General features: G+C 41.2%; 1 protein-coding gene across 2 annotated transcripts in view; it reads left to right on the top strand.

Moving 5' to 3' along the window:
* NEMP1 (nuclear envelope integral membrane protein 1) overlaps nt 1–14,802 on the top strand; it is a 26,657-nt gene extending 11,855 nt beyond the window's left edge. The window contains exons 2-9 of one of the 2 annotated variants that reach the window (XM_034643614.1): nt 1,423–1,547; nt 3,006–3,225; nt 4,954–5,026; nt 6,548–6,641; nt 7,113–7,227; nt 7,917–8,142; nt 8,930–9,103; nt 9,828–14,802. In XM_034643614.1, coding sequence (XP_034499505.1) covers nt 1,423–1,547; nt 3,006–3,225; nt 4,954–5,026; nt 6,548–6,641; nt 7,113–7,227; nt 7,917–8,142; nt 8,930–9,103; nt 9,828–10,005 — 1,205 coding nt within the window. In that variant the 3' untranslated portion in view covers nt 10,006–14,802. The remainder of the gene's footprint in view (nt 1–1,422; nt 1,548–3,005; nt 3,226–4,953; nt 5,027–6,547; nt 6,642–7,112; nt 7,228–7,916; nt 8,143–8,929; nt 9,104–9,827) is intronic. The other variant, XM_019796194.2, reaches the window with a different exon arrangement.
* Nucleotides 14,803–16,566: the final 1,764 nt, after the last annotated feature.

Here is a 16,566-nt window from a genome sequence, read left to right as displayed (position 1 = left end):
GAGCCTGATGTGGGGCGATCCCATAACTCCGGGATCACGCCCTGAGCCGAAGGCAGACGCTTAACCGCTGTGCCACCCAGGCGCCCCTGTCTGTTTACTTTCTTAATAAGGTCCTTTGAAACACAAAAGTTTTAAATTCTTATGAACTCAGATTCATCTGTTTTTTTCTTTGTTTCCTTATGCTTTTGTGTCATATCTAAGAAACCATAGCCTAATCCATGGTCATGAAGATTCACACTTGTGTTTTCTTCTAAGAGTTTTGTAGTTTTTGCTTTTATGTTTAGGTTAAGGCAGAAATTCAAAATTAGTCTTAGCTTCACCAAAGCCATTTTGGACTGGCAAGTATCCTTGCCTTTTTTGTATGTTGTTATTTAGTTTATTTTTAGTTTATTTAGTTTAAATCTACCTATCTTTGTACCTAGACCAGAGTGATAACTAAATTTCCACTTAGAGTAGCATTTAATATGTTGGTAGGTACAATATAGAACTCAAGGAAAAAGTTATTTAACTTTTGTGGTAAAGAAGGTCGCTTGTGCAAATTTGCGTGGGAAGGTACGAGAGAGTGGTCACTTTTAAGCCTACAATTGGCTGGGATTGAATACAAACTTCTGAACGGAGAATCTTCTGTCTTCGCAAAATCAAAGGGAGTGCATATATTAATTGACTGCTCATAAAATTTGAAACAAAACAGTTGGACAAAAGCAACTTTGTGATTTTTTTAGTATCTTCTTAAAGTACTGTATATACAAAAATGTTGCTAAGTCTGTTCATCCTACTCAGAAAAAGGGTAGAGGAAATAAATAGGTGGGGTTACTTCAGCTCTGCCTTTATAAGGGAAGCAGGACCTGGGTGTGAATCTCAGTTAAGTTATTCAGTAGCTGTGTGACTTTCGGCAAATTGCTTACTCCTTCTTAAGCATCATTTTTTTAAATTTGCGAAACAGAGATTATGAGAGTGCCTGCCTCATAGCATTTTGGAGAGTTAAATGAAAAACAGCATACTGTCTTAATAAACACTAATAGTAACTTTTATTATTATTTATTCTGGGTTAGTGCCTATAATATCTAAATAATTGAATTTGATAGGAATAAGACTCTGCCCTATTTCTTCTCTCATTTCACTTTTCTTGTTTCTCAGTCACTGATGTTTTAACCCCATCTTTAAGAAAGTGGCCAGTGGTCAGTATTGTAATAGCACTGCATGGTAACAGGTGGTAGCTACACTTGTGAGCACAGCATAAGGGATAGACTTGTAGGATCACTGTGTTGTACATCTGATACTAATGTAACATTGTATGTCAACTATACTTCAATTAAAAAAAGAAAACAAAAAGAGTGGTCAGTTTAATTTTTTTATGAAATGAATTGTAGTTATTAACTTGTTCTGTTATACTCAATTCTTATTTCCTTTCTTTGCATAAAGCTGGAATTGATGCAAGAGTGGTCATGCTTCAGGAATCCCAAGTTTCCAATTTCAATCATAGGCAACAATTCTGTTATAAAAATATGCTTATCCCAAAGTGGCGTGATGTGTGGACACGGATACAGGTAATAATTTGGAGGCCCTCTGGCTGGGACAGCATCTGTGAATATCTTGTCTGTCTGTGATTAGTGAGTACTTCGACACATTTTCCCCCTACACACACAATTGGGAAAAAAAAATATTGTCAACAACCTTGTTAGGGTTGAGATTATCCTGAATTGTGTTTTCATCAGCAAGCATTTATACTTCCTTTGTTTCCCTCTTTGTCTTTGTTCCCTTAAGTAGCTTATAATACTTGACCCTGAGGTAACCTTCCTTCCTCTTTTTCCCCAAAGAAGCTTCCTTCTTGTCCTCTCTTTCCTTCTACATACACACACACACACACACACACACACACACACACACACACGCTCTCTCTCTCTCTCACGCACACGCACGCACACATACCCCCCTCTCTCTTAAAGGCCTTATGCCTTCTTTGGCCTGGAAACTTGCACGCCTGTCAGGATGTAAACTCTTTTGCTTTGCTGTTCCTATTCTATTTTGATTCTACACGAAATGTTTCATAAACCCCTTGCCTGAAGTTTTCCCTTGATAGAATGACTTCGGTTTCATTTATTTCATAAGATTATTAAGCCACCTGGCAAGCGAGAATGTCTGGCTGTAATAATGATTGAACAAAATGAGTCCTTTTGGAAATGCTGCTGCTGCTGCTATAAGCATAGTTACTGATAAGAGCATTTGTTCACATCAAAAACATAAGGGTGGGTTTGTGGGGTTTTTTAATTTTTTTTTTTTTATTGTCTGATATAAAGATCATATTCCATCTGAGACACGTTATAACCAACATTTACCCATAATCAGTGATTTGTGACAAAGGGTTGAACCTCTCAGCCTGTCATTATGGGAAACATTTTCAGTTTTCTGGGGCTGTTTCTGCCTGGCAATTTTCTTAATATTCTAGAGCCTTGTTTTATATGATCTCTCATAAATAGCTACAGTGATAACTCTTTCAGCTTGGAAGTCATTTTTCCCCCTGTGTTGTTCTGGCTTAATAGTAGATTCAGATCATGTTAACAACAAGACATTCTTTTTTTTTTTTTTTTTTTTTTTTTAAAGATTTATTTATTTATTCGACAGAGAAGATAGAGACAGCCAGCAAGAGAGGGAACACAAGCAGGGGGAGTGGGAGAGGAAGAAGCAGGCTCATAGTCCAAGAGCCTGATGTGGGGCTCGATCCCATAACTCCGGGATCACGCCCTGAGCTGAAGGCAGACGCTTAACCGCTGTGCCACCCAGGCGCCCCAACAACAAGACATTCTAACAGCTGCCTCTGTGTACTTTGTGCAATGTTATTTGCCCAATTATGTTTGAGCCGTTGCATCTCTATATTTCTTATAAGCCTTGTGGAAAACTGGCACTATTACTGATTTAGTTATTTATTTTAAAGGTTTTTTAAAATTATATTTATGAAAATTTAAAATTCCTACTTCTTTCTCATCCTGATTTTACTTGTGTTTCAGATCCGGGTAAATAGTTCCAAACTGGTACGAGTCACCCAGGTGGAGAATGAAGAGAAACTGAAGGAATTAGAGCAGTTTAGTATCTGGAACTTTTTTTCCTCCTTTTTAAAAGAGAAATTGAATGACACCTATGTTAACGTGGGTCTGTACAGCACAAAAACCTGCCTCAAAGTTGAGATTATAGAGGAAGACACCCAGTATGATGTCGTTGTGACCCGGAGTAAGTCGTACCTCTCTTTTTCTGGTGGGTTCTATCGTGAAAAGGAACTGAGCTTTGGAGAGTGTAATTAGTGAGACAGAGAAGTTAGCTCAAGACAACTCCCTTTTGGTGCTGATTATAGCCTGAGTACACCACTGCTCCAAACAGGAGAGTCTCTCTACCACATAAAACCCTTTAGGCCTAGAATAGAGACTTCACTTTAGGTCATTCTGAGTACCTCCTTACCTAGATTTGTGAAGACTTGTGTCCTAATACTTCCAGTGGCCCTGAGCTGATATGCCTAGTGTTCTTCAGAGTAAGACATATTTATTCCTGCCCCCTGGGCACTTCTAGACAAAGTTAGATGTCCTGAATGTATAGACGTACATGTGAAGACCCGAATGGTTAAATAATAAAAACTGAAGAAAAGTAGAACTGAATATTAATACTTCACAAATAAAAAGATTTGTGGAATCATAAGTAACTATGAAAATTACTGCAGTTTAAGGCTTATTCAGTGGAACTGGGTGAAGTTTTCCCTTTTCTGAATATGTCTGAGAAAGTTTCACAGAGGATTGAAATCGTTACCCTGTTGAATATTCTGACTTTTGGTCTCTCATTGGTAACTACCTAGGGTCCTGGGATGTTGTAAATAGCAGAAACATTCCCGGGTTTTGCTACAAGATAGGTTGTGCCCTTCTGACTGTCCATTGGTTCCACAGGTTTTTTTGGTTGTATAGAATTTGCCTTTTTTTCTTTCTTTCTTCTTCTTCTTCTTTTTTTTTTGGTGCTTCTTTTACAAGTACTGATTTCTTCTTGCTCCTGTTTCTGTTTGTGGACCTCCCGGAGACTCAGAGCTCTTGAATGTGAATGCTGTGGGAGTGTCTGGTATGCCACTGAGGGGCCTCTGCTTAGGCCCCCTGGTCCTGGGTGAGATGTGTTTGAGTGTAGGCTTTTCCAACACAGTGCTTGTGTAGCAGAAGGAAGTAGGTGGTGGTGTTGGGCAAGAAAAGCAGCCAGTTAGAGAACAACAGAGGGCCCAGACTCAAAGTTCTAGGCAATTCTGCTGAATCGGACCCTGAGTGACTTCCGTGTGAAAGCCGGAGTGGTAGAGACCCCTTGTGGGCAATTGCTTAAAGTGCTGATGGCGTTATGCCTGGCTCCATCCAAAGCAAAGCCTTGTTTCTTTTAGCCTTAGCATAGGTAACCAAAGTAAAAATAAGATCTCTAGAGAAGTACAGGTTAGACAGAGGCCTACTTATCTTTTCTGTTTGGAAAGGTTTCCAGTCTTTTTGTGGAATTTACAATGCTATTTAGGTAGGTTCGGAGTTTGGGATGCTGGCTGATTTACTCCTCCCCCTCAGTCAAAGATCTGCATATAATTTTTGACTCCCCAAAACTTCATTATTAACAGCCTACTGTTGACCAGACACTGACTGATAACATGAACAGTTGATTAACACATATTTTGTATGTTATACATATTATGTGCTGTATTCTTACTATAAAGTAAGCTTAAAGAAAAGAAAATGTTGCTAAGAAAACCATAGGAAGAGAAAATCATTTACAGTGCTGTGATGTATTTGTCAGGAAAAGTCTGTATAAGTGGACCCATGCAATTCTAATCCATGTTGTTCAAGAGTCAGTTGTATTTTATTAGCTGACCAATAATGCCAACATTGTCTTTTATTCTATAATGCTTTATACTGTTTGTTTTCCCTATCAAACAGAAGTCTCTATTTATTTCAGGATTTGACCCCAAACTCTTCTTCATTTTCCTCCTTGGACTTGTGCTATTTTTTTGTGGAGATTTGCTGAGCAGGTAGGTTCCAAGGTGGAGTGCAGAATGACAAGGCTTAGACCCACCCTGCTTGGCCTTTATCATAGAGAAAGTGCTGCCCTTCCCTTTTCCACGAGTTTTATGGCTAGGCCATTGCCTGCTTGGAAACAATTTTTAAATACTTTAATATATGTTACGATTTTTACTTTTTTCTTATACTGAACAAGATTGGCAAGAATGAGGGGCGCCTGGGTGGCACAGCGGCTGAGCCTCTGCCTTCGGCTCCGGGCATGGTCCCGGCATTGTGGGATCGAGCCCCACATCGGGCTTCTCTGCTGTGAGCCTGCTTCTTCCTCTGCCACTCCCCATGCTTGTGTTCCCTCTCTCGCTGGCTGTCTCTATCTCTGTCGAATAAATAAATAAAAAAATCTTTAAAAAAAGAAAAAGATTGGCAAGAATGAAATTCTCTTATTAGGTTGAGCCATCATGTGATGGGATTTAGCCAATACATCACCACCCTTTCCACCACTGGAAATAACATGTTAAGTCCTAATTTTTACAGGGCCATGTGTTGGTGAGTTTCATGCCATTCAGAGGTAAAGGAACAAACACCAGGCTTTTATTCATTTCCTGTTTTTAGGAACCTCCTAGCTAACCTAGGTGAAACTGACATGTACAAATAAGAAAACATACAGGGGCGCCTGGGTGGCACAGCGGTTAAGCGTCTGCCTTCGGCTCAGGGCGTGATCCCGGCGTTATGGGATCGAGCCCCACGTCAGTCCTCTGCTATGAGCCTGCTTCTTCCTCTCCCTCTACCCCTGCTTGTGTTCCCTCTCTAGCTGGCTGTCTCTATCTCTGTCGAACAAATAAATAAAATCTTTAAAAAAAAAAAAAAGAAAAAAAAAAGAAAACATACAGATAACTAAACAAACACTGAACAAACATACAGTTGACATTAATTTTATACACAAGTAAAAAGAATATTTGTGGAATAATGAATGAAAGCTACACATTGGAGTTTGAAGTTGGGCTGGAGTGAGATTCGTAGAAGCTGTTCTTTATTTTGGGGATCCTGAGAGAAACTCCGAGTGAGGGAGGAATGCCTGGCAGGAAGAGCCTGGAGTAGGAGCAGGAGCAGGAGCTCTCTATTGTAGGCCCTACATTGGGCTTATCTTTCTGGGTAATCAATTGAGTTCCAGCTTCCAGTGTTCACTCAGGCAGTATCCTTGCACCTTCCTTTTCCCCAGTGAAGCTGGGCAGTTCCTCAGAAGAAAGATTCTCCTTAAAAACTGGGTTGGGGGAGAAATGCTGCGATGGGATTGCGAGACTAAGCAGAGGTTTATTGTCGGGATATATTTGAGGGGCCTCACTGAGACCAATCCGCATAAGCCAGCAGCAATTACATTGTACCAGTCTCGTCAGTGTTCAGACCTCAAGGTGTAGACACATACCTGCTCTAATCTGATACTTTTTTTCTGTCTTTTGGCTGGGATAGTTCTTGTTTGAACAATGACATGTATGAAGACTACACACGTGGTCATGAAGTAATGTTTCTCTCTGCAGAAGCCAAATCTTCTACTATTCCACTGGAATGAGTGTGGGAATTGCGGCCTCTCTACTAATCGTCATTTTCCTACTGTCCAAGTTTATGCCCAAGGTAAGTAAGTAGCAGTATCCTCATCTGCAGTCACGAGAAGCTTGGATAGTTGAAGGACTGTTTTCTTGGATAATCTTACAGCACTGAAAATTTGATTGGTGGCTGATAAGTCAGTGTCCTTTTTCATGGACTTTTTCCTTGATTCAGAAAGGTACTTTCCATGATGAAACTTGGAGCCTGATTACGTACAAACTCCCCCTTTTTATTTAAAATCCTGTGCACAGTGGGGAATTAAAGTCTCCTTCCTGTTTGCTGATTACATAGCCAGGCTTTTAAGTTTTTTAGCACCTCATTTTCCCAGTGTTCTTTGCACACTATACTATTTTAAATATAAAGAATGTCTTCTTAAGGGATGTGGTTTTTGTGCATTTTTAGTAGGTTGAATTTTTTTAAAATCATAGTTCCATTTTGTTGCTCTCATGTATGGAAAGCCTGTTGTAACTTTTTGTTTTCACTTCTACTCTGTCTTAGAAAAGTCCCATTTACGTCATCCTGGTGGGAGGCTGGTCCTTTTCTCTGTACCTCATTCAGCTAGTTTTAAAAAATTTACAAGAGATCTGGAGGTGTTACTGGCAGTATCTTTTAAGTAAGTGTTGTCGGTTTTGCTTTCCTTTTTATATGTTTATAGGTTGTTTTAGTTCATTTGATCCCGAAAAGATGTTGCTTGCTTACAGTCCATGCCGTTTTATTAATCTTTACGTATCATAGTTCTTCACTTTATTTCTAATCCTGTGCAGTTGTCAAAATTAAGTGAAAATGGTACTGCCAGGGAGACTTTAATTGGTTGATGTTTATAAGTACACCTCTCTTTACACAATAGGCATCTTTCCGAAAAGTTATAAATTGACTTTATTAATATAATCATGTCTTAAATACACTTGAAGACCTTAAGAAGCAAAGGACTCTGCAGTGAATTTTTCTATAAAGTGAAGATCCTTTGGTTATACAGTTGGTAACCCTTTATCTACCTTTTGAGAGGTGATTAATCTGGATTTTCATATATTAGGCTTTTTCAAACAGACTCTTCTAGTATTGTTCAACATGTAGCTTTAATCCTCATTTGAACCAGATAAATTTGGAAACAACAGAAAGGTTAGAAACTTAAAGAGATAAATATATTTGAGTAATGAAAAAAGTGTGAATAACTGGGTAAAGATTTTATCCATTTTCCTAATTCAATAGGTGCTATGTAGTGAATGCACTGCTGCTCCCTGCACAAATTATTTTTACCAGTTATAGAAGAAAAGTAATGTTTTCTGTTAACTCTTCTCTTAGGCTATGTCCTCACAGTTGGATTCATGAGTTTTGCAGTCTGTTACAAGTACGGGCCCTTGGAGAATGAACGAAGTATCAACCTGCTGACCTGGACCTTGCAGCTGATGGGCCTATTTTTCATGTATTCCGGTATCCAGATACCTCATATTGCCCTTGGCATTATCATCATTGCACTGTGTACTAAGAACCTGGAGTACCCTATTCAGTGGCTGTACATCACCTACAGGTGACCAAAATGCAATGTAACTTTATATTGAAACACACCATGTGGGATGCAGTTGCGGCAAAAGGGTGCAGAGGCGTTGACCCGGGAGCCTGTTTGCTCATGGAAGTTGATCGTATTATGCTTCTGCTTTCGTTCCTTCCAAGTCTTCCTTTTTAGACTCTCTAAAGGCATTTTTATAATTTTATTCTAGTCATTTTATGTAGAATAAAAGCATCCAGGAAAGTGTCATGTGTTCCTGTTACCACTAGGTGGTGCAAAGTATATCACTTTTATACCACAGGCTTCTGGTTCACCTGGTTCTGGATTCTTTCACATTGGCTCTCATATTGCTCTGGGAGTTCTTGTCTTAAGAGGTAGTTCGCAGAGTGTTTTCCTCCTGCATAGTGAACATGGAACGGTCATAGATTCTGAGGTTGTCAGTGGTGGTTCTATTATACATAGTCAAGGTGATGCCTTCAATTTGGGGAATCTAAAGTTAATGGACTACATCTTATACCACCATTTTCTTGTCATTTTTCCACTTTGCAAATATTTTGTCCATTATTTATTGGAAAATAAGTGAATTTATTCACATTAGTGAATACAATTGATTACTCTGACTTGCCATTCCTAGTCTAACACATCAGGAGTACATTATAAGTAAAGATGTCTATAGAAGAAAGGTGGGAATGATGACTCTTAATATCTAGGCTCTCTGCTGTATACTTGGCTCACTGAAAGAAGCTAGAGGGCAGGCTGGATAGAAATTACTGATTAATGATTCATGATGTTATTTTGGTGAGCACAGAAAGATGTGTAAGACAACAGAAAAGACTGTCCCCCCTCGTCTCCTGACAGAAGAAGAATATCGGATTCAAGGAGAAGTGGAGACCCGAAAGGCTTTAGAAGAGCTTCGAGAATACTGTAACAGTCCAGACTGCTCTGCTTGGAAGACTGTTTCTCGAATCCAGTCTCCAAAGAGGTAAACTCTTGGCCAGCTATGCCAGGCATCAGTCAGGGTAATTGTGACCTCGAGTTTTAACAGAGATCATACTTCTAGATAAACATTTTGTATTTGTGGCTTTGTTTTCCTGTTCATCTAGGAGTAGTTGAGAAAAAGATACATATATCATCATATGTTAAGCAGTAGCCTGTTTTCTAGTTCCTCAAGGAACCATCTACTGTAGATTTGATTGTAGCATTGAGAGGAGAAGACACCGGTACCGTATTAAGTTTCCCGTGTGATAGTTTTACATTGCTCTCTGAGTGGTTTTTTTGGCGGGGTGGGGGTGGGGGTGTTCCCTTTTTATTTGGGAGCAACTGTACCAATGAATATGTGAAGTTTCAATTTGGAATCCTGATGGCATAAAGTTTATAGGGCCATAAATGTGCATAAATGTGTAATGCCCCATAATCTTCTCTTATCAGGATTACAGATGACTAAAGGAACCTTAGCACTTTTCTAACTAAAAGGATAGGCTAGTGCTTATTAAGCAGGATGGGGTTTCAGGGGATGTTGGCCTCTGACCCCAGCTTACCTTTTCTCCTTATTTCTTGCTTTTAGTCTGCTTCCCTGCAGGAGTAAGGCAAGCTCTGTAAAATTTGAGCTGCAAGTGTATCGAGGGTTTCACTTTGTTCTTATTTTGAAAGGAAACCAGAAAGGACAGAAGGCAGGTTCATAATGAGTATTATCTTCTCTTTTCCAGATTTGCTGACTTTGTGGAAGGTTCTTCTCACCTCACACCAAATGAGGTTTCTGTCCATGAGCAGGAATACGGATTAGGGAGCATCATTGCCGAGGATGAAGTCTATGAGGAAACATCCACTGAGGAGGAGGACGCGGATTCTCGGTATCCCGCTATCACACGACAGATCCCCTCCTGACGTAGGTGGTGGTCAGTTATTTTTATATGGACTGGCTTGGCACCTAGCTGGTCCATGTTGCGTGTGTGCACCATTGCTTCTCAACTCCTTAAAACAGGGTGAGATAGTGCAGAAATTCTCCCACCGAAATTAGAGGCCGAGTAGGTCTCCCTCTGGAAATGGTCTTGTGGTCTCTGTGGGATCCCTGAGGGAGAATGGGTAAAGTAGTGAATGCTTTCAATGCTTCCCATGGGTTGTTGGCCCACCTTTATGTTTCAAAAACAAAAAACTGGATGGCCACAGCTAGCACGGCGTTCTAGCTCCTCTTAAAGATTGACTTGGTGGTGGCATTTCTGCCACCATAGCTGGCACTCAGAAGTGAGAACTGTTACATGTGCAGTAACTCTTTCGGACCCTAGGCTGCATCTTCCAGAGAGATCCACAAATCTGAGCCTCCTTCACTTCCACTTTTCTTTCAGTGACTTTAGAATAATCCTTGTTTTAGCTGTTTTAAGAGGAAAATAGACTTTTATTTCTGTCTTGTTTTTTAAATGAATATATATTTTTTAAAGTAACAAATTCATGTTCCAGAACCAGCAAGTGCTCCAGGTTGACGAGCCCATAGGCCCCTACGTGTTTATTAATATGGATTATCCATTGAAGCCCCAGAATTGTTGTGTTGGGCTTTGAATTAGTTCTCACACGTATGATATTCTAAGTCTCACTTGTTTTTAGGAACATGCCTGTGAACTCTTCTGTAGGGGAGGTCTGTCAGGCTTTTTTTTTAAATCCAAGTTTTAATTTTATCTTAAGACATTTGCATTCTTCCCTTCCCATTCCTCCTTACCCCCTCTGCCCTTTCAGGAAGTGTCCATTTCCTCAGCTGTGAAGTATGTACAATTTAGAGTTTGTTTCATTTCTTACATTCTCTTCCCCTTCATTTGTAGCATTATTCCTGCAAGTTGGGAGAAGTGATCATTTTTTAGAGAATTTAAATGCTTTTTACACATCCTCCATTTTTCCTGTCAGTGGGACACATATCTTCGAGTTGCTGTGGAATCAAACTCTCTCCTTTTCCTTTCTCTTCCCTTGTCTATACCGTCTACCTGTTCTTTTCAGCCTCTCCTTACCACCTGTACTCCGTCTCCACCCCCCTAATCTGGCCAATTTGTAAGCCCTGAGACTATCTGTGAAGTTTCCTTGATACAACATAAAATTTGGCTATGTAGCGGCCACAGTTTGCATTGCCATGAAATAGACCTCCAGGTCATCTTCATGCCTCTGGATGCTCACTCACCTCCCAGGATCACAGTTTTCCATGAACTTGATATACTTATTTGCAATTCCGTTTCTGACCAGAGATTCATGCTGCCTTTTATTACAGTGACATTAGTTCCAGATTCTTTTGCCTTTGGAAAGTACCCTTATAAACCAGCAATGTCATTTATGAGGGAGCAAATTCCCAAGTCTCTGTCATTTGCTTGGTTTTGTCTTGGCGATCTTCACCCCCGTCCCTTGGAAGAAGCTATAATGACTCTAGCCAGGAATATAGGCACCGATGGCCGGAGCACAGCGTCAGGCTCACTGGTTTACTGTGATCATGGAGAAGGCAGATGATTTTTTTAAAAAAATGTTAATGACTCCTTCAGACCAGCCATTTAGCAGATAATCTTGAGAGGCCCTGGGCTCATTGCTGACTTCCAAAATGTCAGCGCTGAGACTCCCCTCCAGGTGGCCAGTTGATTATTACCACCAGTGTTTCCACAGCTTTATACTGTCCTATAGTGACAACTACCTCAATTGGCAGCAAATATACAGTAGAAAGTGAAACAGCAGTATTTGGGCAGATGCTGGGGTTAAAGTTGCAGGGCAAAGGAGCTTTATATTGGGAAATCTTTATACCTTTGTAAATTATGTACATGGTAAAATTCTATCCCTCTGCAAAGAATTGTTAGGACTTCTGGAATATATTGGTTTTTGCTTTATTTATAGAAATCAAGATCTAGCATATCCGATCAGCAGTTAATTTGAAAAAATAATCCATCTGTACAAGTAGTCTGAGGATTACCCGGACACTTTGGTGCCTTACCCCAGAAAGCTCGTTTGGGAGGTGGTGGCTTTCCTCTAGGGTGACTTTCCGTGCCCTGCCTCTTATCTTTATCTCGGTGAGAAAGCACTGTGAAGCAGGGAAAGAGTCTCCTCTTTTTCTGTTTTGTTAAACTCCTTGTAAAATCTCGTTTCCACCTCCAGACCACTTTTTTTCACTGTGTTTGAGCTTGGGGTGAGTACAGTCAAATTCAATTTAGTACTCCGTGTCTGTAGTCGGAGACCTGAGCTATAGGCTGTGGAGGTGACTGTGGGTCCCGCAGTGTGACAGCTGCTCTGGACTGGGAGGGACGACAGTGCCTTTGGTGTGCTGTGTGTCCTTGCTTGGCCTGCCTCTGCGGCCCTGCCCCAGACACTTCAGAGTCTCTGTGTGCCTGCAGATTGCTTGACTCCAGAAGCCGCCTTTGGGAGCTGCTCTTGTCCCCCTCTTGGCCACTTGGTCTGCTGGCTCAGTCACTGCTTGAGGCCCCCACTTAATTTTCTCTGGCAGTCATGGCTCCTGTGATTCAGCATGGTCTCCTGTCTCAGACTGGCCTCATCAAAAAGGATCGAAGGGATAACCATGGAGTGAGCCGGACGCTGGAGCCACGTCTGCTGCCGTGTCAGCGTCTTGCTCGCCAATACCAGGCTATAAGTTGGCCCTAGGGCTCAGGGTCTCTTTAGCATCGGAAATCTATCGCCTCTAATTGGTCTGACCGAGTTATGTAGAGCATGACTGCCAATAATGGGAATACTCGAGCCAGCTGGCCTAAAACATTTCCCCTTCATGTTCCCACTGAGATTGCTTTCATGATACCAATGGAACCAATCGCCAAAAATAAGGGCAGCTTAGCAACTTGGATGTCTTCTAAGAAGAAGGTCCTATCAGCCACTTCATCCCACCAGATTTTATTTTCTCCCCCCACATTCATGACTTTCGTGTCTGTTACAAAGGGGGTTTTGCTGATCATAGTCTTTGGGTCCCAGTATTCAATTTTGTGCTGATACATCCCATTCAAGCCTAGCCCTCTCTTCACTGACTGTGTTCCCTTCAACCCAATTCCCACCTGGCATATACCTTGGAGATTTGATAATGAAAGGACTCAAATAGACCAGATAGTCCTCGCTGGCCCTGATATCCATAAAAAGCTTGGAAATGGATTATGCAATTGCCCTCAATCTTTTTGTTCCAGAAAAAAAGATGGGCTCAGATGGATGCCTGCGTAAAAATGGTTCTTAGCTGTGTACTCATAACTTCTCTGAATTGAGTGGTGAAAGTTGAAGTAGGAGGAAAGGAAATTAAATGTCCTTCTAGTATTCCTTTGGACTCAGGTCTGACCTATGAGATAATAACCTATATTGAAATGCCAAGAACTTTATCTCAACCAAGGAGAGGACACTTTGACAGATTTATTATGCCTTCATGTTACATAGGCACTGAAACCAAGTAATAAACCTATAAAATAGCCATTTGCACAAGGCAAATGCACCTGAAACCTCTTGTTTATGTTTTGATGTAGCAGAAATTGATTATTATGTTTAGGGAAACCTATGCAGTTATGGCGATCCAGTGGTATCTCTCGGTAACTTAGCTTATGGCCCCAGTTACTGTTGAGTTGGATTCTAGATGGTTACTACCTTGAAAAGGGTGTTTGGTGCCTTATGTGATGGGAGCCAGAGCCTGCTAGGAGTAAACAAAGCAGATTCATGTCCACATCAACGCACAGCTTTAGCGGGGGGTGGGAATGGCGCACAGCCTCCCCCAGATTTGGGACTCGGCTCCCACATCCCCTGCCTGTGTGTGTCATCTTCCTCTTTACTCTCTTGACAGTAACTTGAAAATGGTGAAATCCTCTTCTCTGAACTTTCTTATGGTATGGGCAACATTTGTATCCCGTTAGCATGCTAGATAGCTCTTAATGCGAGTATTAGAACTGTTACAGCCTGCCATTGCCTCAGTTTCCCATGTTTGTGGAATTCATGGTGAAATAGCAGGGCTAAGGAATTACTGGGTAAGTTTTAGCCTGTGGGTAATGCCTTAGTGTTGTTCTAAAAGATTTGTTATTTATATTTAAAATAAATGTTCACAAATGTTTGAAAGGAACAAAATGATCAGGGATGGCTGTTTGCCATAGGTCTCATTTTCACTCTTTTCTGTAAGAAAAAATAACAATGTCTTATTATATATTTTTTCATTTTTATTGTACAAGTTTGTAAGTAATCCCAATTTTAATAAAGTTTTATAGACTATATAATGGTCTGTCTTAATGAACATGTACTTTTCTTATTTGGATCTCTTGAGGCAATTAGCTTCTAAGTTTCATCTTTCTGATGAGATGGTGTTGCACGCCATCTGTTTTCCTTAACCACCATTCCCCACCCTAGGTCTGTCTTAGTCTACTTCCATCCGTGGACTGGATGATTTTCCAGCATGCTGGATCTTGAAGGGATATTCTTTTTTTTTTTTTTTAAGATTTTATTTATTTATTTTAGAGAGCACAAGCTGGGGGCAAGAGGGAGAAGCAGGCTCCCCGCTGAGCAGGGAGCCCAATGTGGGACTCAGTCCTAGGCCCTGGGACCATGATCTGAGCTGAAGGCAGATGCTTAACGAACTGAGCCACCCAGGCGCCCATCGAAGGGGTATTTTTGTAGGAGTCACAGGTTGTACGACCATGCTGTCTCACAGGGAAAAACACGTATAAGCTATTCCTAGTCCAGGAACTACTCCGGGTGTACTTCAGTTCTTTTTTTTTTTTTTTTTTTTTTTAAGATTTACTTGTTTTTATTTGAGACAGAGAAAGCATGAGCAGGGGGGTGGGGGAGAGGGAGAATCTCCAGCAGATTCCCCGCTGAGCACAGAGCCCCACTCGGGGCTCGATCTCACAATCCTGAGATCATGACCTGAGCTGAAACCAAGAGTTGGACACTCAACCAACTGAGCCACCCAGGCGCCCCTACTTCTTTCTTTATAATGGCATAAAATCTTTTGTTTCTCCACTGGGGTGAGGGGAAGACCTGTGGATGTCTGTGATGTCTGCCACGAGCTTTTTGTAGGGAGAGAGGGGGCAGGACTGTTGTGAGTATTAGGGGCCATGGAATAAAAACTTCAATTATGTGTAGGCCCGGCTTCTGCAGGAGGAGTCTGGTACCTTCCATTTTCTTTTATGTTTTAGCTATTTCCTTTGCTCTGGGGATCCGTTATGGCATTTGCATTAATTCTCTGCCTGTGTCCTCTCTTCTCGGTTATTTAGACTACATGGAAATCTATTGTCCATTTTTCAAAGACGGTGAAATAGGAAGAATCAGGATGGAGACCATATGTAAATTTATGTAGATGAATGCACACTAATGGCATCTTTTCTCCTCTCCCTTCTATAACTATACTAGGTAAATAAGAGATGGAGGTGATTATAAATCATTGACTTAATACAAAAGCAGTATTGCTAGGTATGCAACATCATAGGGTTTTAGTGAGGACAAAAAAAGGTGGTGTGTAGAGAAGTTCTTCTCAAACTCGAACCTGCGTAGGAATCATCTGGGAAGCTGGTAAAATGCAGACTACTTCTTCTTCTTCTTCTTTTTTTTTTTTTTTTAAGATTTTATTTATTTGACAGAGAGAGAGAGACAGCCAGTGAGATAGGGAACACAAGCTCAGTCGTTGGGTGTCTGCCTTCGGCTCAGGGCGTGATCCCAGGGTCCTGGGATCGAGCCCCACATCAGGCTCCACTGGGAGCCTGCTTCTTCCTCTCCCACTCCCCCTGCTTGTGTTCCCTCTCTCGCTGGCTGTCTCTCTCTCTGCCGAATAAATAAATAAAATCTTAAAAAAAAATGAATATCCTTGGGAGGACTTCTGCATATGAACTAGTTTAATCAGATTACTGCCTTCCCAACACTGTCAGTAATCAGCACTAAAGGATCTAGAATTGTTTCTTCTTTCTTCTTCTTCGTTTAACATTTCTTTTTGCCAGCTCTATTGAAGTATCATTTATACACAATAAAATTCATTGTAAGTTTTGCTGAGTTTTTTTTTTTTTTTAAGATTTTATTTATTTATTTGACAGAGAGAGACAGCCAGGCGAGAGAGGGAACACAAGCAGGGGGAGTGGGAGAGGAAGAAGCAGGCTCATAGAGGAAAAGCCTGATGTGGGGCTCGATCCCATAACGCCGGGATCACGCCCTGAGCCGAAGGCAGACGCTTAACCGCTGTGCCACCCAGGTGCCCCAAGTTTTGCTGAGTTTTGACAAAAGGAGTCATTTGACAGTTGTGTAACCACTACCGCAGTTATGATATAGAGCATTTCCATCGCCCCCAGAGTTCCCTCATGCCCCTTATACAGACTAGAAATGTTAATGGGGAGAAGAGGAAGGCGGTGGAGGAAAGCCAGTCAGTCCAGTTACTTGAGCTTTGGCCTGGGGATCAGATCCCAGTCCTGCACCCCCCAGGCCTCCTCTCACCCCAGGAATGCTCTGACAGATCTTGAAATCCCCACGGACTTG

Source organism: Ailuropoda melanoleuca, chromosome 15, assembly GCF_002007445.2.
Source record: "Ailuropoda melanoleuca isolate Jingjing chromosome 15, ASM200744v2, whole genome shotgun sequence".
In the NCBI taxonomy this organism is placed as follows: domain Eukaryota; kingdom Metazoa; phylum Chordata; class Mammalia; order Carnivora; family Ursidae; genus Ailuropoda; species Ailuropoda melanoleuca.
The sequence above is the reverse complement of the archived record's forward strand: the minus strand, read 5'-3'. Positions and strand labels throughout refer to the sequence as shown.